This window comes from Saimiri boliviensis, chromosome 21, assembly GCF_048565385.1.
Source record: "Saimiri boliviensis isolate mSaiBol1 chromosome 21, mSaiBol1.pri, whole genome shotgun sequence".
In the NCBI taxonomy this organism is placed as follows: domain Eukaryota; kingdom Metazoa; phylum Chordata; class Mammalia; order Primates; family Cebidae; genus Saimiri; species Saimiri boliviensis.
Genome location: NC_133469.1, coordinates 8286090 through 8310067, shown reverse-complemented (window position 1 = coordinate 8310067; position 23978 = coordinate 8286090). Strand labels below are relative to the sequence as shown.

The 23978-nt window shown below is 57.6% G+C and overlaps 2 protein-coding genes across 11 annotated transcripts in view; both read right to left on the bottom strand.

Annotated features, from left to right (window-relative positions):
• Positions 1–97: 97 nt before the first annotated feature.
• Positions 98–14461, bottom strand: SELENOO (selenoprotein O). 2 transcript variants are annotated; one of them, XM_003932774.4, is made up of 9 exons: positions 13872–14461; positions 9642–9845; positions 7775–7955; positions 6223–6353; positions 5666–5946; positions 1794–1944; positions 667–852; positions 436–592; positions 98–359 (listed from the first exon to the last, which is right to left on the bottom strand). In XM_003932774.4, exons 1-9 carry the CDS (start codon positions 14429–14431, stop codon positions 195–197), a joined length of 2016 nt encoding a protein of 671 aa, XP_003932823.2. In that variant the 5' UTR covers positions 14432–14461; the 3' UTR covers positions 98–194. The 2 variants fall into 2 exon arrangements, with proteins under 2 accessions (XP_003932823.2, XP_074246973.1); XM_074390872.1 differs by having other exon boundaries at positions 204–359; positions 1794–1956.
• A 1227-nt stretch (positions 14462–15688) lies between these two features.
• The window catches only part of TRABD (TraB domain containing), a 20063-nt gene continuing 11773 nt past the window's right edge, over positions 15689–23978 (bottom strand). For 8 of the 9 annotated variants that reach the window (XM_074390879.1, XM_074390875.1, XM_010343335.2 and 5 more), the window contains 9 exons: positions 22430–22496; positions 22017–22095; positions 21075–21241; positions 19867–20007; positions 17911–18021; positions 17674–17813; positions 17260–17432; positions 17070–17181; positions 15689–16910 (listed from right to left, as the gene is read on the bottom strand). In XM_074390879.1, coding sequence (XP_074246980.1) covers positions 16736–16910; positions 17070–17181; positions 17260–17432; positions 17674–17813; positions 17911–18021; positions 19867–20007; positions 21075–21241; positions 22017–22095; positions 22430–22462 — 1131 coding nt within the window. In that variant the 5' untranslated portion in view covers positions 22463–22496 and the 3' untranslated portion in view covers positions 15689–16735. The remainder of the gene's footprint in view (positions 16911–17069; positions 17182–17259; positions 17433–17673; positions 17814–17910; positions 18022–19866; positions 20008–21074; positions 21242–22016; positions 22096–22429; positions 22497–23978) is intronic. The other variant, XM_074390874.1, reaches the window with a different exon arrangement.

Sequence of the window (23978 nt, the reverse complement as noted above, 5' to 3'; positions counted from 1 at the left end):
GGTGGGTGGTAGAGCTGCCCTGCTGAGCCAGCGTCAGACAGAGACAGGTCAGGTCCTGACTGGATGTCTCTGCCTTCATGGAAAGACAAGTGTGTGTGGGCCAGCACAGAGGGCGTAGCCTGGCACTGTCTTGGCCACTCAGCAACACACTGGGGCCTCGGGGGACTCCAGGGATGTGGAGCATGCCGAGGCCATTACGATGATCACGTCACACACAGTTCTGCTGCCCAGAGTGGGGGCTTGCTGCTGTAGGAACGCTGCCCACCAGTTGCCCCTCTGGCCTCTGTGGCCTCGGGCTCTGTGGCGGCCCCTGCCTCGCAGTGGTAAGGGGTCTCCAGTAGCTTCAGTACCCGCCGAACCTGGAGGAGTGTGAGGGTGAGAGGAGTCTGAGCCCAGCCCTCCTCCCACAGACCAGAGGGTTAGTCATGTGCTTGCCTCTGAGAAGTCCCCACGCTCGGCAGCCTCGATGGCGTTCTGTGCGATGTAGTTCCTCAGCACATACTTGGGGTTGCTGGCGCGCATCACACGCACACGCTCGGCCTGCCAGGCAGCAGCATCTCCAGCACCCTCCAGGTCCTTGTCCAGCCGGGCTCTGGAATTACAGCCGGGCTCTAGAATCACAGCCGGGATGGACCTTCCCAACATGACCACGGACGCAGAGCTCACCTGTACGCCTGAAGCCAGGTGGCCCAGTGGTCCTGGTTCCTGCTCTGCAGCTCGGCCGCGCTTAGCTGTTCCAGCTGAGACTGCTGCTCCACACGCTCCAGCTCCCTGGCGATGCCTGCCCGGGTGCCCATGAGCGCAAACAGCTGCGGGTTTGACTGTGCCAGCATCAACATCATGGACAGCTGCCTGCAGGGAGGCCGGGGTGTCTGGGAGGCAACCCTCGACTGTTCTGCCCTGTAGGCAGGTGTTCCTTCCGCCCCACCCTTCAGTCCCACTGGCAGGGACGGACCCGGGTGGGCACACACCAGCCATGCCCATGCTCTGCTGCCCAGCTTCCTGCTGGAGTCTCCGCCTCCAGAGTTCAATGCTTGTGGGACAGGCACTGCTATTAGCACTTCCCTTATTTCCAGAAGGGTCCAGATGGGCAGGGGGCTTCATGTCAGCAGGGCCTACTCGCCAGTGCTCCCAGCCAACCCCACTAGTCTTGTTTTTTAAGTTAAAAGCAATAGCCGGTGTGGTGGCTCATGCCTGTAATCCCAGCACTTTGGGAAGCCAAGGCAGGCAGATGACCTGTGGTCAGAAGTTCAAGAGCAGCCTGACCAACATGGAGAAATCCCATTTCTACTACAAATACAAAATTAGGCATGGTGGCGAATGGGCTTGTAGCTACTTGAGGCAGGAGAATTGATTGAACCCGGAGGCAGAGGTTGCAGTGAGCTAAGATGGTGCCATTGCACTCCAGCCTGGGAAACAGGAGTGAAACTCCTATTTAAAAAAAAAAAAAAAAAAAAAAGGCAACAGCACTTGGGCAGGGACTTCCCTTTGGAAGATGGTGTGGGAAAGGCTGGCCTCTGGGAACCTGTCCTCTCTGGCAAGTCAGAGGCTTTCTCTGAGGCTCACCTACAGCAGAGACCACTCTCCCCCCACACCTGTGTTGGCATCATCACCCTCTCCTCTGTAACCAGTGGGCCCCAGTACCTCAGAGACCCTGACTGCACCGTTCCCTGGGAGCAGAGCAGCCACCTGGGCCCCAGCCAGCTCTGCCTTCAGCTTCCCCTCCGGCCCTCTTTCTGATTGTGCTTCCCCTTCTGGAAACAAATCCAAGGAAGCAGGAACCAAGTACTCACCGGGGATCCATCTGGGGCCGGAAGGCTAGCCTCAGCTCCTCCAGGGAAGCACACTGCTCCATCAGCCTGGCCAGGAACTCCGCCAGGCCCGGTGACTCCGGATCCACCAGGAAGGAACTCAGCAAGTAGAAGGTGTTTGTGAAGTCAGCACCTGGAACACAGGCTGCTCAGAGCCAGAAGCAGAAGGCCCAGGGTCCTCAACCTGGTGCCACTCGGACCCACACACTGGCACAGGTGCTGCACAGACCTATAGCCCCCACCCCCGCACAGGTGCTGCACAGACACATGTGTTGCCCCTGGTACAGGTGCCACAAACGCCCTCCTCCCAACCCCGGCACAGATGCCTGACAGACACACTGCCTCCGGGTATAGGTGCTGCATGAGCCCTGTTCAGCACTGGATCCTGCGACTCCTGAGCCCTCCACAGCCCACTCCTCCGCCTCCACCCATCCACCGCCCAGCAAGGCTACCACTCGGACCCTGCAAGCCACCTTGTAACGTGGGCTAATACTGAGAAGGCATGGAGGCTGCTGCTGGCCTCATGTCATCACAGTCACGACTGCCTGCTTTGAGAGCTACTGAGTGTTGAGAAGCTGCTGTAACCCACCTGCAGAAGACCCAACATGTGAAAGACAGATCCTCCCCGATCAGGGAAACACTGTCATGTATAACCACAGTAACCCCTAGGACAACATCTAAAAACAACAGAAAATGAGACGGGAATCAAAGCAATGTACTGCGACAAAGTCCAATACACATGAAGGAGGCGGCGATGGAGAACGCAAGGGACCAAAAACATGGCAGAAGTTGTTCCTGATCAGTAATAATCCTCCAACAAGAAGCAGATAGGCAAAAATGGGTGAAAAGACCATTTCCATGCTGTCTACACAATCTGCAGAATGTTCAAAATCACGAACAGGCTGGAAGTGAAAGGGTGAAAAAACCGAGGTAAAGAGCAACCTGAAGAGAGGTGAGGCGACTACACTCAAATCAGGTAAGTTTTCTTTTCTTCTTTGAGACATAGTCTTGCTCTGCCGCCCAGGCTGGAGTGCAGTGGTATGATCTCGGCTCACTGCAACCTCCAACTCTCGGGTTCCAGCGGTTCTCCTGCCTCAGCCTCCCAAGTAGCTGGGATTACAGATGCCACCACCGCCATGCCCAGCTAATTTTTGTATTTGTAGTAGAGATGGGATTTCACTATATTGGCTAGGCTGGTCTAGAACTCCTGACTTCAGGTGATCTGCCCACCTTGGCCTCCCAAAGTGCTGGAATTACAGGCATGAGCCACCGTGCCCAGCGAGATAAGATTTTAAATAAAAAATTGTCACAAGGGCCAGTAAAGGTAGCTCACCCCTGAAATCCCAGCTACTTGGGAGGTTGAGGTGGGAGGATCACTTGAGCCCAGGAGGCGGAGGGTGCAGTGAGCCGTGCCCGTGCCCAGGAGGCGGAGGGTGCAGTGAGCCAAGATTGAGCCACTGTACTCCGGCTGGGGTGACTGATTGAGGTTCTGTCTCAAAACCAAAAAACAAACCCGAAACACAACATGTCAAAATTGATGGATACCGCAGAAGCAGTGACCAGAAGAACATATACAGCTATAAATGGCTACACTGAAGAAAAAGATCTCCAATCAGTAACCTCACCTCATGCCTAAGGAACTGGAGAAAGAACAGCCAAGACCGAAGTTAGAAGCAGGGAGGGAACTATGATTAGAGGGAGAAAAATGAAAAATGGAATAGGCTGAAGAAACAGAGGACAGATACTGCGTACTCCACTTGAGGCAGATTCCCAGACTCGAAGTGGAGTGCAGCTACCAGGGGCTGCAGGGAGGGAGTGGGGAGCTGGTGACCGACACACACAGGGTTCTGGCGGTGATGTGAACGGGCTCCAGGCTCTGCTGTCCAGCACTGCTCCTGTGACAGCACTCACGTGCTGTACACTACCTGTGCTCTCAGACAGCGAAGAGGATCTATCTATGTTAAGTGTTCTTACCACAATAAAATAGTTTTTAAAAACCTGCTGTGAACAATTACATGCCAAAATTGCCTACATGACATGGATAACCCACAGGACACAAAAATTCCTAGAAACACAAATTACCAAAGCTGACTCAAGAACAACAGAAAATCTAAATTGATCTAAGAGAAGCAAGGATATTGAGCAGTAATAAAAAATTTTCCAACAAAGAAAAGTTCAGGACCAGGTGGCTTCACTGGTGAATTCTATTGAACATTTTTTTTTTTTGAGATGGAGTTTCGCTCTTGTTACCCAGGCTGGAGTGCAATGGCACGATCTCGGCTCACCGCAACCTCCGCCTCCTGGGTTCAGGCAATTCTCCTGCCTCAGCCTCCTGAGTAGCTGGGATTACAGGCACGCGCCACCATGCCCAGCTAATTTTTTTTTGTATTTTTAGTAGAGACGGGGTTTTACTGTGTTGATCAGGATGGTCTCGATCTCCTGACCTTGTGATCCACCCGCCTCAGCCTCCCAAAGTGCTGGGATTACAGGCTTGAGCCACCGCGCCCGGCTCTATTGAACATTTTAAGTAGTAGTAGCAATCCTTCTCAAACTTTGAAGAAAAAAAATGGAAGATGTGGGAATACCTCCTAGCTCACTCTGAGGCCAGCACTGCCTTGACATCAAAGCCAAACACTAAAGAAAAAATGAAGCAAAACTATGAACCAGTATCCCTTACGAATACAGATGCAAAAATACTCAAAATATTAGCAAAATTAAGCATATTAAAATAATTATACAGCATATGGCCAGGCGCGGTGGCTCATGCCCGTAATCCCAGCACTTTGGGAGGCTGAGAGGCAGGCAAATAACCTGTGGTCAGGAGTTTGAAATCAGCCTGACCCACATGGAGAAACTCCCGTCTTTACTAAAAATATAAAAATTAGCCGGGTGTGGTGGTGAGTGCCTGTAATCTCAGCAACTCAGGAGGCTGAGGCAGGAGAATCGCTTGGACCTGGGAGGTGGAGGTTGCCATGAACCGAGATCACGTCACTGCATTCCAGCCTGGGCAATGAGAGTGAAACTCCATCTCAAAAAAAAAAAAAAAAAAAAATTATACAGTGTATTAAAAGGACCAAGTAAAATTTATCCCCAGAATGCAAGGAGATATGAATGAAACAATAAACATGACCATTTTCATTGCAGGAAAAAGCACTGATAAAATACAATAGCCTTTCATGGCAAAAGCACTCTAAAGGAAAACTTCAGCATTGTAAGTTACATATAAAAAAGGCCACAGCTAACATCACACTCAATGGGTGAAACCCTGAACACTTCCCCCGCAAAGGTCAGGAACAAGAAAAGGGTGCCCATCTCTGCTACTTCAATTAAACATGCATAGCTCCAGGTCCTAGCTAGTGCAATCCAGGGAGTCGCCCACATGATCCTGCAATTCTACCAACTGTGTGCCCCAAAGACCTGAAAGCAGGGATTTGGAGACCTCTGCACTGCGTTCATAGCAGCACTGCACACAGTACACAATATACCGTACACAACAGCCAGGAGAGGACAGTGTAGGCCACAAGGTCACAGAGAAGCAAACTGGCCTGTCCATGCAACGGGATGCTTCTCGGCCTTCAAATGGAGTAAAATCCTAAATCCTGAGAGAGACCTGGATGAACACTGAGGTCCTTACGCTACGTGAAATAAGCAGTCACGAAAGGACAGACACTATTATGAATCCACTCACAGGAGGTCCCTAGATTCACCAAGTTCATGAAGACAGTAGAATGGATATGCCAGGGGCTGGGGTGGGCACAGGAGTGAGTGTGCACCTGGAAATGGCTGGAAAGGTAGACCATCGCTAACCACAACAGAACCGGAAACGCCTGCTGTGGGCATGGCTGGTCACTCACCGGTCAGGTGCATGGTCTGCAGGAGCTTGGACACCAGCGCCCCGTCTTCCTCCAGCTCCACCTGCACGAGGCCCAGTTTCCTTCGCATCTTCTGCAGGTAGTGCCTTTGGAACTCGGTGTCAAACTCCTCGGCCAGGATGGCCTCGCCCAGCTCCAGGGGCAGCTCCGGCTGCAGCGCCTCAGCCAGCTTCTGCAGGTTCCACTTGCACACCTCGGGCTGCTTGCTGTATGCGTAGCGGCCAGTGTTGTCTGAGGCGTTGCACACGTGGTCGGGGTCGTACCTGCCACACAGGGCAAGACAGCCATGCCCTGCCTGAGGGGATGCTCCCAGCAGACGGCACAGGCTCCCTGGAGGGGAGGCCCAAAGGAAGTTCTCGTGTGGCTGTGGCTCTCCTGTCCTGTCTCTACAGCCTCTGGCCAAGGTCTCTGCATTGCCCCGACTCTTGTTCCTGTATCAGCCACCAACCCCGTGGGCTCCCCCTCCCGCACCACGGGCCAGTGTCTGGGGCAGCAGGTTTCACGCAGCCTGTACTCTGCTAGGCCCCAGGGCTGCTCACCTGTCCAGGAAGCCGAAGGGCCCATAGTCGATGGTCAGCCCCAGGATGCTCATGTTGTCGGTGTTAAGCACGCCGTGGCAGAAGCCTACGCACTGCCACTCGGCCACCATCCGCGCCGTGCGCCGCGTCACCTGGGACAGGACAGTGTGCTTGCTCCCTCCGGGTCCTCCCCAGACCCCCCCACTTGCATCCTCCTTCCCCTCCCGAAACCAGCTGTGCGTCGCTGAGAGGCTCTCGCTCTGGTATTTCTGGGCAACCTGTCTGGATGACCTCTGTCATCGTTTCAACCACAGGGCAGTGATTAAGAGTGTGTTGGGAGGGTTCTCATCCCCACTTACAGCATCCACTCTTTTATATGCTCACAAAATTTGGCTTTTACCCAAACTAGAAAAATCAGGGAACCTCAGACTCAGGCCCAGTAGGGACCCCAAAGAAGCAGGGAAGGGCCAGCTCACCCCAGGGCCACGCCTGCCCCAGGGCCAGGCCACTGTCCACTCCGGTGCCATCAACCAGACAGCAGTTCCCACACAGCCCAGTGCTGGCAACCTTGAGAACAGTGGCCAATCAACAGGGAGGCCAGGAGCCCCCAAGATGCAGGGTGCACCGAGGGCCCCACTGAGCACAGGCCCAACACCGCCTCACTCCTGCAAGGCCACTGACACTCCTGGGAGGCAGCTGGCGCCGTCCTCTGAGGCTCAAAGGGGCAGAGTATCCTGCCCTGACCACACACCCACATCTACGCCAGATCATAAGGCTGTGCCCACTGCTCCTCCTGGCTTTCTGTGGCCCCGCCGCCCGCCCACATGAAGCATAGCTGAGGCGGACTGAAGGACACAGCCCCAGGAGCACCTGTCTGGCGCCCACTTCTGCTGATGGCAGCTCAGTAGCTCCCAGCCACGTGCAAAAGCGGGTCCCCACACAGCCCCGGCTGCAGCTGCTCCAGGGATGGCCTGAGACCTCTCAAAGAAAATGCTGTCCCTAGGCCCCCTGAACCCCCACCTGGCCCAACCCCACTGATGCTGCAGGCCCCCAGCCCGGCCAGGCCAGGCGCCACGTCTCCCTACTGTGCCCTGAATGCCCTGTGACAAGGATGACACCATCAGACCGTGTGGGACCTATGTGCTATCCGTAGGGCAGGGACCCAGACCCAAGCTGGGCCCTCAGCACCTCCCCAGTCAGGACCTGGCTGGCTGCTCTGGGCATCATGACATGTCGACCCACCTGGGAGGGGCCCAGTATCCATGGGTGCTTCCACCCAAGCCAGCTCCTCCCCACCCCCATCCCGAGCTGGACCTGTAAGGACTCCAGCAGGAGAGCACACCCAGGCCCCCCAACGCCACTGGGCACAGAGGAGCTTCAGGTTTGTCCCAGGGCCCAATCACACAGTATTCGTGAGAAGTCGGCGCAAGGGATGGGATTTATGGACAGGACGGGGAGCTCGGAGAAGGGTGGGAGGCAAAAGCCTCTGTCCCCGGCCAAAATGAGGGTGTCTTCAGCACAGGTGGGGACACCCAGCACCTCCCGCAGCGGGGATGGTGTGCAGCCCACTGACCTCCCGGAAGAAGGCGGCATTTCTCTGCACACTGTCGCTGGCGTGAGCAGCCTGGATCTCAGGGTAGAAGGAGCTGATGACGTAGTTGAGCAGCTGCACGCGAATGTCGCTCCTCCCCACGCTGGGGCCTGCGCGCCCTGAGTGCTCATCTGCGGACTTAAAAATCTCAAAGGATCCAAACCTGGAGGGAAGACCCGAGTTGTCAACAGGTCAAACCTGACCCCAGCCCCTTGTGAGAATAAGAAAAAAGACGTTGTCCTGGCTGTTCGATCTTGTAGCTCTAACGCAGAGAGAGAACCCTGATTAAAACAAAAACAGCCATCCAAGATGCAGCAGGCTTTACCCGACACAAACACAGACATGTTCCACTTTTGGTCAACATCCAGCCACTGAACAAGCCCTGTTCGCAGTCTGGGCACGTGCCAGGGAGGCCCACGGGCTAGAAACCACCAAGGCTCCCTGCACCCCCACCCCAACCCCATGAGGAGGGTTTTCTGCAGGTTTTACACATGGAGGGGGCTTGGCTGCCACTGTGTCCTTGGGGAGGGAGTGCAAAGGAGAGTCAGCTTCCACAGACACGCATCTGTGAGCACTCAACAGCGGCCATCTTGCAGGGTGACCGTTCCCTAGGGGACATCAGGCAATGTCTGGAAACATCTTTTGTTGTCACAACTGGGGTTACTGTTGGCAGCCACAGGGCCCAGGGCAGGGAGGCTGCACGGTGCATAGGATGGACTCCACAGTGATGCCCGCAGAGCTGCTGGACAGGGCCTCGGAGGAAGTTGCTGCCCCAGATCCTTCCCATCCCCCCAGAGGACAGGAAAGGCCAGAGGCCCACAGGCAGCCTCAGGTGTGGGTGGCTGGATGGGGCCACAAGCCTAAAGGCCACCTCTGGACCACTCTATATTCAGGCGTTCAGGAGGAGATGCTGGATGCCAGGTGGCAAGGTGACATCGAAACCTAATGGCTGGGCCTGTCATTCCAGCACTCTGGGAGGCCGAGGCGGGCGATCACCTGAGGTCAGGAGTTTGACACCACCTTGTGAACATGGAGAAACTCCGTCTCTACTAAAAATACAAAAATTAGCTGGGTGTGGCGGCGCATATCTGTAGTCCCAGCTACTCAGGAGGCTGAGGCAGGAGAATTCTTGAGCCCAGGAGGTGGAGGTTGCAGTGAGCCTAGATCGCACCATTGCACTACAGCCTGGGCAACAGAGTGATGGTCCGCCTCCAAAACAAAACAAACAAAAACAACGAAAACTGGTAACTGATGGCTCACGTCAGACAGGAGACAGCTCAGAAGGACATCAGACCAACGAGCAGCTGGACCATCAGATGAGAAAGCAGGAATGTGACACCAGGCCCAGCATGCTCGCAGCTCCTGCTGCTTCAGCGGCCATTTCCTCAGTCAGGTCTAAGGAGTTCCTTGCCATAAACTCCAGCAAACAGCTCTGGACACTGTCCCCAACCTCAGGCAGCCCCTTACGGGAAGCACCAGGCAAGGACCCTTCTCTCTGCCCGTGGCCCTGTACCCCCTTGCTGGTGCTCCGAGGCACGCCAGCTCCCACAGGGCCATCTCTGGCTGCAGCGAGAGCCCGGACTGGCACGTGGGAGGGCTTGGCCGACGCAGGTGTGCCAACCCAGGACCGAGTGCCTTTGTGTTCAAATCTCGGCCAGCGAGTGTCATGCAGCTGCTTTGCGGACAGGCAGCTTCTGAGGCTGCTGGGGATGGGCTGGACTCTGAGAAGAGGCCACAGCGGTCATCTGGGTTTGTCTGTTTCTACCAGAATCCTAGCAGCATAGGCCCAAATCTCCTAAGACTCTATAAGCAAGTGCGTATAGACAAGCCTAAAGGACCCCGGCATTACCTTATGAAAGTGGAAGCTATACGCAACACAACTGTGCATTTTTCATATTTGGGATTACCATCATAGAACACATCACGCGCCACCGTGGACTCAGATGTGACGCACGCACCAGCCCGTGTGGTGGGGATCCCCAGGTGGAACATGGCTTCGCTGCACAGGAACTCCCGAATGCTTGACCGCAGGACCTTGCGACCGTCGGCCTGTCTGAAACCAAACACAGAGTTCACTACACAGGCGGGCAGGAGTCACCCAACACCAAGACTCACGGCAGCACATGGAGAGGAGGGAAAGCATGTCAGAGCCACGAGCAGCTCGCATGTCACTGAAAACAGCCCATCCTAGGGGACACTGCCCAGTTCCAGCCACCGCGCACCCAGCAGGTCGTTGGCACAGACTCTGATAAAAATGGGCCTGAACACGAAGCAGCCCGTCCTGCCCAGGAGGAGGTTCCACAGCAGCAGCTGGGACTGTGAGACTGGGCTGCAGGGGCAAAGGGCCTGGGGCAGCCTTGCCCCATGGGACAGGTCCAACAACAGCCTTCGTCTGCACCAGGATGGATGCCCAGGTATGGGCGAGCCAGGGAATCGGCTCCCGTGTCTGCTGGAGAGGTTATCCCGAACCTCCCACACCACCTGCCAGCCTGCAGAACCCCCCCTTGGGGCTCTAACAGTGCTGGGTTCAGGCCACTCACAGCCACTTTGGACCCCCAGATCTCACATCCCTTCCCTACCCCACATCGCAGGTGACTGGCCTCGGCCTCAGGTCCTGCAGAACTGCTGAGGCCAGGCACTCCAGGACACGTGTGGGAGGGGGATGCGAGACCTGAGGGCCAGATGACTGCCCCCTTTTTCTTCATTATTTTCATTGTGGTAAAATACATATAATACAAATATTCTGTCTTAAACCACTTAATTTTTTACTTTGAGACAGGGTCTCACTGTCACTAGGCCTGGAGTGCAGTGGCACGAACCTGGCTCACTGGGGCGCTCAAGCCACCCTGTCACCTCAGCCTGCCAAGTACTGTAGCTGGGAGGGACTACAGGCTAATCCTAAGATGAATTCTTACCTTTCTTTTTTGTAAAGATAAGAGTTTCATTATGTTGCCCAGGCTAGTCTTAAAACTCCTGGGCTCAAGCGATCCTCTCATCTTGGCCTCCCAAAGTGCTAGGATTACAGGCATTAGCCACAGTGCCTGGCCCATCTTAGCCATTTTTAAGTGTACAGATCAGTGCTATTAAACACACTGATAATGTTGCACAATCATCACCGCCATCCATGGGCAGAAATATGTCTTGTGAAACTGAAACTGTCCCTCGACTCCTCGACTCCCTCCTGACCCTGGCACCCAGCACTTTACCATGTCTCTGTGAATGTGACTATGCTAAGTACCTCATGTAAGTGGAAACACATAGGATTTGCCTTGCTGTGACTGGCTGATTTCACTCAGTGTCACGTCCTCAAGGGTCATGAAAGCTGCACCATGTCACAATCTTCTAAGGCTGAATAATTTCCCACTGTATGTACAGATCACATTTCATCCATTCATCTGCTGATAAGACACCTGTTCTGCCTTTTGCCTATGAATATGGATATACAAATATCTCCTTGAGATCCTGCTCTTAGGGACACACCCAGAAGCAGAATACGGTAATTCTATTTTTAACTGAGGAACTTCCATCCCGTTTTCCACAGCAACTGTACCATTTTACATTCCCACCAACAGTGCACAGGGTTCCAACTTCTCCACAACCTCAACACTATTTTTTTTAACTTACTTTTTTTTTTGAAACAGGGTCTCTCACTCTGTCACTCAGGCTGAGGTACAGTGGGGTGATAACGGCTCACTGCAACCTCCACCTCTTGGGTTCAAGCAATTCTCCTGCCTCAGCCTCCCAGGTAGTTGGGATTATAGGCATGCCTCACCCAGCTAATTTTTGTATTTTTCAGAGATGGGGTTTTACCATGTTGGCCAGGCTGGTCTCAAACTCCTGACCTCAAGTGATATACCCACCTGAGCCTCCCGAAGTGTTGGGATTATAGGCATGAGCCACTGTGCCTGACCAACCTTTTCTTTTTAAAAAAAAATTTTTAGGCCGGGTGATCACAAGGTCAAGAGATCGAGACCATCCTGGTCAACATGGTGAAACCCTGTCTCTACTAAAAATACAAAAAATTAGCTGGGCATGGTGGTGCGTGCCTGAAATCCCAGCTACTCAGGAGGCTGAGGCAGGAGAATTGCCTGAACCCAGGAGGCGGAGGTTGCGGTGAGCTGAGATCGCGCCATTGCACTCCAGCCTGGGTAACAAGAGCGAAACTCTGTCTCAAAAAAAAAAAAAAAGGCTGTTCTCCATCCAATGGTCTCAGCACACTTGCTAAAAATCTGCTGACCACATATATGAAGGTTTATTTCTAGGCTTTTTATTCTGCTCTACATCTACCCTTATGCCAATGCCACACTGTTTTGCTGACTACAGCTTTGTGGTTAAGTTTTGAAATCAGGAAACATGAGTCCTTCAACTTTCTTTGTATTACTTTTTGAGAAAGGGTCTCACTCTGTCATCTAGGCTGGAATGCAGTGAGACAATCACAGTTCACTGCAGCCTTGAATCCTGCGCTCAAGCAATTCTTCCACCTCAGCCTCCTGAGTAGCTGGGATTACAAACACATGCCACCTTACCCAGCTAATTAAAAAAACTTTTTTGAAGATACATGGTCTTGCTATTCCCCAAGACGGTCTTCAACTCCCGGCCTCAAGCAATCCTCCTCCCTTGGTCTCCCAGTGCTGGGATTGTAGGAATGAGCCACCACACCTGACCCCATGTGAACTTTAGAATGGGTTCTTCTATTTTTGCAAAAACTGTCATTGGTATTTTGATAATGACTGCAACAATCTCTTCAAAGAGCTTTTGTTTTCTTTCTTTCTTTCTTTTTTGAGACGGAGTTTCGCTCTCGTTGCCCAGGCTGGAGTGCAATGACACAATCTTGGGTCACCGCAACCTTCACCTCCCAGGTTCAAGCAATTCTTCTGCCTCAGCCTCCCAAGTAGCTGGGATTACAGGCACGCGCCACCACGTCGGCTAATTTTGTATTTTTAGTAGAGACAGGGTTTGTCCATGTTGATCAGGCTGGTCTCGAACTCTGGACCTTAGATGATCCATCTGCCTCAGCCTCCCAAAGTGCTGGGATTACAGGTGTGAGCCACCGCGCCTGGCCAGGAGTTATCTTTCTAATAAGTTATCCAACCCATGAACAAGGGATGTTTCCACTTACTTGTCTTCTTTAATTTTTTTCACTGTACAAGTGTCTTCCTTCTGGCGGCCACTTCAGACATTAGCCTCAATCTCAGAGACTGGTGAGGCCAGGGACCCCAGCTGCCCTCAGCCAATTTTTCAGACACAGAACCGAATGGGTTTGGGGGGTGGTGAGGAAGACCCTTGTCAGTCTGAGGAGCTTGCCGGGGAGACGGAGCCCTGGGAAAGGAATGCTGAGGGGCATTTCAGGCGCTGGACAGGGAGGAGATGAGAGCACACGGAGGGGTCCGATGAGAGGCAGATTTAACATTTCTCTGAACATAAAATATACATTTGTGGATATTTTTTTCTTAGTCATTCCATAAGCAATAAAGAATATGGAGTAAGTTCATTAACTGTTTAGTGGAAAAGAGCAGAACGGACTGCTGCCTGTACACAGGAGACAGTGTACACAGGCGAGTGCATGGCTCCCCTGTGGGCCTGGGCAGCATCTGGACCCAGGTCTTGCCTTGGACCACCTGTGTGTCGTTCCTCCCCCTCCCCGGAATCGAAACGATGCCCACCTCACCTCGGGGTCAAAGAGGGCTGCCCGCAGGGAGTCAGGGCAAGGCTTCTGTTAAGTCAGTCGCAGAGTGAGGCTGCTGGAAGAAGCGGCCCGCCCCATGAGCGATGGGAGGAAGGCTGGGGGCCTGCGGGGTTAGGGTTAGCCTAACCCCTCACCCCGGCTCCCGCCCCTGGGCTTGGAGCCCCAGCGAAGGTCGGTAAACACCAGCGGAGTCACTGGTGGAGCCGACTCCAGGGTCCTCTGCAGGCTGATGAGCTCAGGGCGCGGGCGGCTGCCAGCACCGCGTTCCCGCGGATGGAGGACAGGCCCCACCTGGCAGAGGCCGCAAGACGCCCCCGACACCGCACCGAGCGGAGGGGCAGGGGCGTCCCGGCGGGGAGGACCCACCCGCGTCCCTCGCCCGCCCTGGCCCACCTGGAGAAGGGCGTGGGCCCGGCGCCCTTGAGCTGCAGCTCCCAGCGCTCGCCGGCCGCCGTGCACACCTCGCCTAGGTACATGGCGGCGCCGTCCCCCAGCTGCCCGGCGAAGTGGCCGAACTGGTGGCCGCAGTAGCAGTGCGCGGCGGGCTCGGCACCAGGCAGGAGCGCGTTGCCGCTGAAGAACAACGCGGCCTCGGCCTCGGCCTCGGCCTCGGGCGCGGGCGGCGCCCCCAGGCCCAGCAGCGCCAGCGCGGGCTCCGACAGCGCCACGAGACGGGGCTGCCGCAGTGGGGTGGGCCGCACGCGGGTGAAGCAGGCCCCGGGCACTAGCCGCGGCGTGGTCGAGGCGCCCTCGGGACCGGCAGGCGGCGTCTCCACTGGCAGCTCGCGCAGAGCGCGGTTGTCAAAGCGCAGTCCCGCCAGCCAGCGCGGCGCAGGCTCCATGGCGGCGCCCGACAACGCAGAGCGGGGCACGGGCGACACGCGGCAGCGGCCGAGGAGCAGGAGACGGGCAACAGCTAGCGAAGCGCAGACCGCGACCCTTTGCGCGGCCATCCGCGGCGCCGCTCCCACCGGAAGCCGGCCTTCCCCGCCCGGAAGCCCCGCCCCGCGTGTTCTGGAACCCAGTCGCCAGTGGGAGGGGCGGGGTGGTGTCGTACCGGGCACTGATTGGCTCTCTGGTCCGTCTGTTCGCATCTCTGGTCCAGAGAGTCGGAGGCGTCGGGGTGGCAGCTGGCGTCTTGGGGCGCGCGCTGCCGCGAGCGGGGTGACACTTGGTGATGTCCCCGAGACCGCCATCGGCGACCCCGCTCGGGCAGCCCTGGATTTCCTCGGCTGCACCGGAGCCGGCAGTCGGTTCGGGTCGGGCAGGGGCTTAGAGCCGCGCCCCACATGCGGCTGGGACCCCACCTGGCCCCAGCCGCGGCTCTGGGCCGCCGGAGCCTCGCGCCGCCTCCCGCCTCTCGGGCCCTTTATTGTCTCGGAGGGAAGGGGTCTTGGACCCGGCACCGCCCCCGGAACCGATCCGGGGCTCGGAGAGGCTCCGCGAGGCCGCAGGCGCAGACGCTCCCAGAGGGCTGGGCGGGCACCGGCGTCCGCGGCTGGCTTGAGGGACCCGACCTCTGGGGGAGGAGTTTGGGTTCCGTTCGGCCGAAGGAACGCGGGGCTTCAGACGAGCCTGAGGGCCTCCCGCTTTCCATCTCCTCCCCGACCGGGCCCCAGAGGACAGTCTGAGAGGCGGGTGTCCCCGGACCCTGGACGCGCTTCCCGCCTGCCGTGGTTTCCCTTTATTCCGGCAGCGCCGCAAGTCCACCTTTCACTTCTGGGAGCTGCGTCCAGAACCTTCTCCTGGGGCTACAGCCTGGCGAAGCTCTCAGGACCCTCCGTGTGGGTGGGTGGGCGACGTGGATAAGGTGAGGTCCCAGTGCCCGACACTCCCCTGCAGTCCAACTTTTCCCTCTGCGACAGCCCTCGCCAGGCACTCTGGCCACCGCTGTTCCCAGCATCCTCTCGGGCAGGTGTTACCCCTCAGGCCCTGGGCCCTCCTGACCCGTCTTTTCGCCCCCTGGCCGCACGCAGTCTGATCCACACTCTGGAATCTGTGGGACTGGGTATGGAGGGTCGTGAGTGTCAGCCCACTTGCATCCCACAGGTCAGCATGGAGGGACAGTGGCCCTGTCTCCTTTGCTGGGAACCAGGCAAGTTCCCCTAGGGCACCGGCAGGGCTGCCAGCACCCGCTGCCCGGGAGCACAGGGAAGAGACCAGGGTCCTTCATTATCTGAGCCCCATTTCCACACATCACAAAACAGGAGTTTCCAAAATTAGAATTTATTTCAGTTTCTATGGAACGAATCCTCGAGTATGGCAGGAAGGACACGGCCAGCTCCTGATGCACACCTGATTTAATTCAACATTGAGTCAGCAGACACAACCAGAGATCGCCGGGGTCCAGGCTGAGGCTGCACGGACTATGTCCGGGACAACCAGGAGGGACTCCCCGCACACAGGTGGCCACCGGGCAGGAGGCCTGAGGGGGCAGGCCTGCAGGAGGCAGGCACACACAGTGTCCACAGAGGGCCAGGACGCCCCTGGGTACCCACTCGCTCTGGGAGGCTCAGGACACAGGCTCCCAGCTGAGGCCCCACCTGGGCCCAGAGCTGATGTTCGCTGCACACAAGCCCACTGGGGACAGACCCAAGAATACAAATTCTGTCCCCCGCATTTAAGGCTGGTGTTTTTTTTGACATTTACTTGAGTTTTTCTCTTTGAAGTTAAAATTACCTGAGTAAAAGATTTTGAAACATTAAAAAAGCCAAAAACACAGAATCCCTGCTGGCAGACGGTGTCGGGGAGATGGCAGCCAGGCCCAGGATGCCAGTGGCATGGTGGGGTCGGCTGGAGCTGGAGGGCTGGGCCTTTCCCAGTTGTCGCCTGCCAAGGACCTCCCAGGAGCTGCCCCTGGCAGGATGCTCCCATGGCCAGAGCACAGGAAGGCACAATGAGGTAGGGACAGTGGCCATTGTCCCCCGCCCGCCACCAGGGCTGAGAGGGCAAATGTCTTGGCCTCTTATCCATGCCCCTGTCCCCCGGAGCTGGGCATCTTGTCCAGAAGCCAGTGAACGGCCCCTGCAGTGTGGGAGGGGAGGGGCTTCGGGAGGCCTGAGCTGAGACAGTTAAATAATTCTTTATTTGGGTGGGCTGGGGGAGGGGTGATGGGTCCAGGAGGGCAGGTGAGGCCCGGCCCAGACCCCCATGGGGGGTGGCAGGGGCCTCGGGTGGGCTTGGATGCGCCTGGCATCCAGGAAGTGCCTGGGGGGCACCGGCTCCTCAGGGGCCCCTGAGCATGTGGGGAGCAGCTCCTACTTGTGCCGCGCCTCAGTCACCCTCTGCAGGCAGTACTGCGCGGCGGGCAGCGACAGGACCAGGCTGGCGGTGCGGCGGCCCATCCAGTACAGGCTGTAGCCCAGCAGGCCGAAGAAGGCGGCCTTCACGGCCAGCCGAGACACTCTGCCGGAGATGGACGGTGGGGGCACGCTGGGGGAGGGAGGGGACGCTGGGCCTGGCTGGGCATGGGCTCCCCACACCCCAGCCCCTACGCCTGGGTCACTGCCACGTATGGCTGGCCTCCCAGGGGCTCAGCCTCCACCTGGGGGGCTCTCGGGGTGGGCTGGGCTTCAGGAGGTGGGCGCTTACGTCATGATCTCCTGGATGTTGAGGTCGGTGCTCCAGTTCTTCTCTATGCCAGGCACGTGCCCCATGCCCACGACGCCCACAACCACGGAGGGGACACACTTCCTGGGCTCGGCTGCGGGGAGGGACAAGGGTTTAGTACCTGCTCAGGCCTCAGCCTCACAGGGGCCCCATGCCCACAGGCAGCCGTCACCATCAGAGGCCCGAGGCAGCTCGAGGCGCCGGGCGGCCTGGCGCAGCATGTAGGTCAGATAGACGTCACGCTCGGAGACGATGGTGCGGTGCAGGTCAGGGAACTCGCCGACCATCTCGGCCATCATCTGCTCCAGCAGGTCCTTCTGCTTGCAGCGCTCCACGTCATCCTTGCTGTGGAGAGGGGTGGCTGCAGCCCCACAGGGATAGGGCAGCGGCGGGGGCTGGCACCATGGGTACCAGGGACCACCGCATGTCTGTTTGGGATTCATGGTGGAAGCCAAAGGGTAGGAGGGAAGGCCTTGAGTGAGGCTCAGCCTGGGCAGGTGTGGCCACGCTTGGACACACACAGGAGGACCTGGAGCCTCCCACTAACCACCCTACAGGCCACCCGGGGTCCCAGGGGCAACCCTACCTGATGGGGTCTGACAGGAAGCACAGGCCCCAAGCCAGCCTGACTTTCTGCCAGAAGGAAAGCGCAGCAATGGCCCTCTTGAAGGTGACGGGGATGGGCCGGTCACCCAGGTGGAACTTGCAGAAAGGCACCTTGCTGGCCTGGAGCAGAGGCTTCGAGTTGGGAAGCAGTGGGAGCCCAGAGCCACCCCTGGGAGCCACGTCCCCGTGCTCACCCACCACCTTGCCCTGTGCCCACCTCCTTGAAGGCCTCCCTGAACTCGCCGCCTGGAGCCATGCCCAGCTGCTCGGTGATGTGCGCAGACACCTTCAGCAGCAGCATCTGCATAAGCCCTGACATGAGCCCGTTCTGTGGAGAGAGGGGCAGGGGTGGGGGGTGATAAGCCCGTTCTGGAGAGAGAGGGAGTGGGTGCCGGTGGTGGGGGGCACATGAGCCCATTGTGCAGAGAGAGGGAGCGGGTGTCATCTGGGTAGAGGGCAGGGGTGCGCAGGGGGCACCAGCACAAAGCCCCACCCCAGCCCCCGTGCTGTGTCCTCGGCCCCCTCCCCGACAGGCACAGGACCACCCTAGCAAGCAGAAGGTCAGACCAGAGCAGGAGTTCTAGCCCAACAGGCACTTCTCAAAGGTAGCTCCTTTCAGAAAAGGGCTTCATGAGGCAGTCTCAAAGGGCTGAAAGGGGCTGCCTCAAGCTGGCACGGACGCTCAGCGCTGGGCAGGCAGGCTTGCAACTCACACCTGCCTGCTGGGGCCAGCACAGCACCACCACAGGTGCAGATGCCAGGCCACCCACATCACAGCAACCACAGCCTAAGGCCCAGCTGGGGCCAAGGGGCTGTCCACGTGTGAAAGAGATGCCTCCCTGGGAAGGGGAGCAAAGCCCAGGGGCCACGCACTGCTAGACGATTGCTCGAACCCTGCACGCACCCAGGGAAGGCCTGGCCCTGAGCCCTGGGCGAGCCCAGCCTGACGGAGTGCCTGTGTTACCCTGGAGATTCCAGGCTGAGGGTGAGATGGGCACCGGGCCTTGGTTTGCTGGGACCGACTCCACCTCTGGAGGGGCTGGGGCCTGAGCTGGGCCGGGCTTATGACTAACCGGAGTAGAAACCCAGACACTGGGGCACAGGGAGCATCCCCGGCTCCCTCGGGAGGGGACAGGTGAAGTGGCACCTGGTGTCTACCAGACCCTGCCCCACACCCTCTTCCCTCTGTGACGCCGCAGCAGTGAGCACCACAGCCCTGCCGACGTCTGTGCCCCTTTGAGATTCTAGGGCCCCAGGCTCTGGCAGAGGGGCTGCCCGGCGCTGGGCCCCAGCTGGACTGGGGACTGCCCTCTGCAGGGCAGCTCACAGAGGTCTTTGATGACTTCCCTCACCTGGAGAAACTAAAAAATGAAAGGCAGGCACCAAATGTTTGGGGACATTTCTACAACATCTCATTACAATGGTTTCCTTTAATCAAGGGGGAAGGCAAGCTGACCAGGGCTGGGGTCAGGCATGCTGGGTCCCCTCTGACAAAGACTGACCAGGCACAGTGGCTCATGCCTGTAATCCCAGCGCTTTGGGAAACTGAGGCGGGTGAATCACGAGGTCAGGAGTTCGAGACCAGCCTGGCCAACACGGTAAAACCCTGTCTCTACTAAACATACAAAAATTAACCGGGCATGGTGGTGCACGCCTGTAATCCCAGCTACCTGGGAAGCTGAGGCAGGAGAATGGTTTGAACCTGGGAGTCAGCCGAGATCACGCCACTGCACTCCAGCTTGGCTACAAAGCAAGACTCTGTCTCAACAGAAAAATACAAAAAAAAAAAGAGACATGAGAAAGTCCTGCCTCTCAGGTCACCACAGGGCTGGAGGAGGGGGAACAGGAGCTGAGCCTCACTTTGGGCCTGGGAGGCCAGCCTTGCACTGAGACCCGCTCCATCCCAGCGATTGCTCAGCAACCCCGTCCTCAGGCGACCAGCCCCCACCTGGGCTAGGAGAGCCACCCATCTCCTCCTCCCTTGCCTGAAACCCAGTAACGGAGCCTCATTCCTTTCCCCTGGCCTGGGGGAGGTTCCCAACCTGGCAGAGCCCCAGGGCAGGCCAGGCACGGCCACAATGACTGGGGCACGGGCTGTGGGAGGGACCCAGGCACACAGGTGGCTTTGACCCCGAGCCCGACCCCAATCCCAACCCCGGCCCTCGCTGCGTACCTGCCTCACAGCCTGCTGCAGCTTCTCCAGGCTGAGCTCCTGGGCCTCCCGCAGCAGCGTGCTCTCGTCCATCTTCAGCATGGACACGCGGTACTGGCAGAGCTCCACGACCACCACATCAGGCTGGACCTCCCGGATGGTCTGCAACAGCCGTGAGTCACACCTCAGGGACATGGCCTGTTCTGTGCCCCTTGGCACAGCAGACACCAGCACTCGGGGCCCCACCCCAGGGCCAGCCAGCATGGCTTCACCCCAGTGCTAGCTAACCCTGATGCTGTAGGGACAGTTCAATTCTTTTTTTTTTTTTTTTTTTTTTTTGAGACAGAGTTTCGCTCTTGTTACCCAGGCTGGAGTGCAATGGCACGATCTCGGCTCACCGCAACCTCCGCCTCCTTAGTTCAGGCAATTCTCCTGCCTCAGCCTCCTGAGTAGCTGGGATCACAGGCACGCGCCACCATGCCCAGCTAATTTTTTGTATTTTTAGTAGAGACGGGGTTTCACCATGTTGGCCAGGATGGTCTCGATCTCTTGACCTCGTGATCCACCCTCCTCGGCCTCCCAAAGTGCCAGGATTACAGGCTTGAGCCACCGTGCCCGGCCGGGACAGTTCAATTCTTTTTTTTTTTTTTTTTTTTTTTTTTTTTGAGACGGAGTTTCGCTCTTGTTACCCAGGCTGGAGTGCAATGGCTCGATCTCGGCTCACTGCAACCTCTGCCTCCTGGGCTCAGGCAATTCTCCTGCCTCGGAACACCAGGAGTGAGCCTCCTGAGTAGCTGGGATTACAGGCACGCGCCACCATGCCCAGCTAATTTTTTGTATTTTTAGTAGAGACGGGGTTTCACCATGTTGACCAGGATGGTCTCGATCTCTTGACCTCGTGATCCACCCGCCTCGGCCTCCCAAAGTGCTGGGATTACAGGCTTGAGCCACCGCGCCCGGCCAGACAGTTCAATTCTTTAACAAGAAGAGAGGAAGCTGTGAAGCTGGTTCACTTGTTAGAGTGGGAAGACGCACAAGGCGTTGATGGCTTCCAGGCAGGAAGCCCACCTCGCCACTCCCAGGGACCACGAAGTATTGAAGTAGGTGGCCTGCAGCGCACATAGGCCTCGGCCCCCATGGTGGCCACTGAGACACACGGGTACACGGACCCTCCACCCAAGAGCTTATCACCAACCTGCGTCCGGGCCCTGGTGGGCGATGGCGCTCACCTTCACCACGTCTCTCTTGCTGTCATCACTGAAGTGGGCTGTCCCCACCACGTACACCCTGCTCCCGTCCTCAGCTACCAGCTGGGTCACAGTGCGTGGCAGGTTGGGCCGCTGGCGCCGCCGCTTCAGCTTCATCTCCAGGAGCAAGTTGAAGGCATCCACGTCGGCTGCAACAACAGCACAGGCCATTGTGGGGTGGTGCCCACTGGCTGCCTGAGCTCTGGGACCCTCCCAGGTTCTGAGGACTGAAAGATGCGGGGCACAGGCTCCCCAACAAGCCCCACACGCTCCCCGAAGACACCCACACCCCACACTCTCCCCGACGACACCTACGCCCCACAGGCTCCCCGACCAGCCCCACGCTTGACATGCTCCCTGACCAGCCCTACACTCTCCCGGATGACACGCACACCCCACACACTCCCTGATGAGCCCCACGCTCCACACGCTTGACCTGCCTGGTGATGGGAACACCAGCTACCACCTCTGTGAGCTAGACGCCTTTGAGAAGCCTGTGCCCCATCCACACCATGAGGGCGAGCTTAGGGGCTGCTATGGGTGACACACAGCATGATGGACAGTGGAGGGGCGGGCACCCCAGGGGGCTCAGCTAGGGGAGGGGCTCTGAGGAGGGAAAGCCAGTGTCCCTGCCGTAGGAGGGGCTCTCATACCTCTCACATTCCTTGGGCTCAAGAGCCCCCTATGCCCAAGGCCGGCCTGTGCTGCTGGCAGCCCTTCCAAGAGGCTCTGCTGCCAGGCAGGGCCTAGGAGCAGCTGCTGTTGGGGGTCAGGTCTGCCCTCTGGGGCACTGGGCCTAGCAGCACCCACCCCAGGTCTCAGCCACAGACTCCAAGCCCCTGACAGCGGTCGGCCTCCTCTGCCTTCTCCCTGACTCAATAGCCCAACACCAGGGAACATGCCAGGTCCCTGAGGGAGACATACACAGGTTCTGGGGGTCTTCAGAAAGCACCCTGGGCACCGACTCTGAAGCCTCCGACGGTACAACAGGTTCCACATCGGCCTGCAGGTGAAGGGAGAGTTCAAGTCAGGGTTCACGCACCCCAGAAAGCCAGGGCTCCGTGCCTACCCCATGGACCACGCAGCCTGGAAAGGGCCCTGTGGCCGCTCTGTGGAGCCTACGCCCTGCGCTGCCAGGACGACTCCTGCTTGGCCATCACTGGCAGGGCCGCCAGGCATGCCAGCCCAGGACCCCTCCCCCTCAGAGGTGCCTCCTGCCTGACCCTGGAGAACCCCGTGAAGATCATCTTTGCAGAGCAACAGCCAAGGGCTGACCTCAGGAGCCCAGAGTGGAGAGACCCCCACGCCTCTGTGCGGACAGCCCAGCCCTACCTTACCTCATGCGCTGGCTGCTGCTCCTCCCCGTCCATGGCTGGGTGGTGACTTCCTGCACCAGTGGCGAGCCTGAGGAGAGGCATGAGAAGTGGAGTTTCTACCTGGAGCCCCAGGCCTGGCACAGGGCTCACTAGAACCATCTGTTGGGCGGGACTGCGGCCTCCTTCCCCCATATCCCTGACTGCCTCCTGCCCATGAAAGGTTACTAAGGTCCAGGGTCCGTTCCGGTCAGGGCTGGGTGGGGAAAGGGCAGCAGGTCCCCAGGGACCTCCATCCTAAGCAAAATGCAGACAGGCCTCACTCAGAACAGGGCCAGGGCGGCCCACTCCCACAGCGGCATCGTGGGCACACACAGGAAGGCAGCCTGGGGTCTGCGCATGGTCTCAGGACACAGCAACGTGGCTGCTGACCGGTGGCGCAGACCTCAGGGCCTTCGTAACAAAGCCACTTCCCCTTTTCGTAACTACGGCCCAGGCAACAATGTTAGCACAGAGTCGGTACAGATGGAGGAATCCGCAAAGCACACAAGTCAGCGTGTTCGGAGCCAAGACCTTCTCTCAGTTTAAGAGAAAAAAAGGCAAATGAAGAACGGAAGGCCCATGCTGGAAATTTGGACAGGCTGGGGCCGCCAGGCGAGGAGGCTGCCCCGAGGTGCCATAGCTCCCCACACTCTCCTGAGGGACAGAAAGGAAACAGCCAGGCGCCCGCTGCACCCGAGGCACACACCGGCCAAGGCTGGCAAGGCACTGGAAGACCTGCATGGAGCTCTCCGAGGCCGGGGCAGGGACTGTCCTCCCACGTAGCTCTTCCTGAATGTGCTCAGCCCCAGAACACCAGGAGTGAGTGTTTACAAAGTCAATAGCTCGTGCATGTCCTGGCAGACGGATGTCGCCAGGCAGAGTCATTAAAATACTCAGAACAGGACAGGTGCGGTGGCTTATGCCTGTAATCCTGGCACTTTGGGAGGCCAAGAAGGGCAGACTTCCTGAGCTTAGGAGTTCAAGACCAGCCTGGTCTCGAACAGACTAGCCTGGCAAAACCCCATCTCTATACAAATTAGCCAGGCGTGGTGGTGCACACCTGTAATCCCAACTACTAGGGAGGCTGAGGCAGGAGAACTGTTTGAACCCAGGAGGCAGTGGTTGCAGTGAGCCGAGATCACAACACTGCACTTCAGCCTGGGTGACTCCGTCTCAAAAAACAAACAAACAAACAAAAAACAGAGGCCGGGCATGGTGGCTCACACCTGTAATCCTAGCACTTTGGGAGGCCGAGGCGGGTGGATCACGAGGTCAAGAGATCAAGACCATCCTGGTCAACATGGTGAAACCCCGTCTCTACTAAAAATACCAAAAAATTAGCTGGGCATGGTGGCGCGTGCCTGTAATCACAGCTACTCAGGAGACTGAGGCAGGAGAATTGCGTGAACCCAGGAGGCGGAGGTTGTGGTGAGCTGAGATTGCTCCGTTGCACTCCAGCTTGGGTAACAAGAGCGAAACTCTGTCTTAAAAAAAAAAAAAGTGGGTGGGGTGTGGTGGCTCATGCCTGTAA

What these genes read in the sequence shown, in the direction of transcription:
- SELENOO (XM_074390872.1), bottom strand. Translation starts at nt 14,431, where the DNA reads ATGGCCGCGCAAAGGGTCGCGGTCTGCGCTTCGCTAGCTGTTGCCCGT. An exon ending in GCAGACCATGCACCTGACCG is followed by an intron (nt 1,957 to 5,665) that starts GTGAGTGACCAG and finishes GGCTCTGAGCAG; the next exon opens with CCTGTGTTCCAGGTGCTGAC. An exon ending in ACCTGGCTTCAGGCGTACAG is followed by an intron (nt 593 to 666) that starts GTGAGCTCTGCG and finishes CTGTAATTCCAG; the next exon opens with AGCCCGGCTGGACAAGGACC.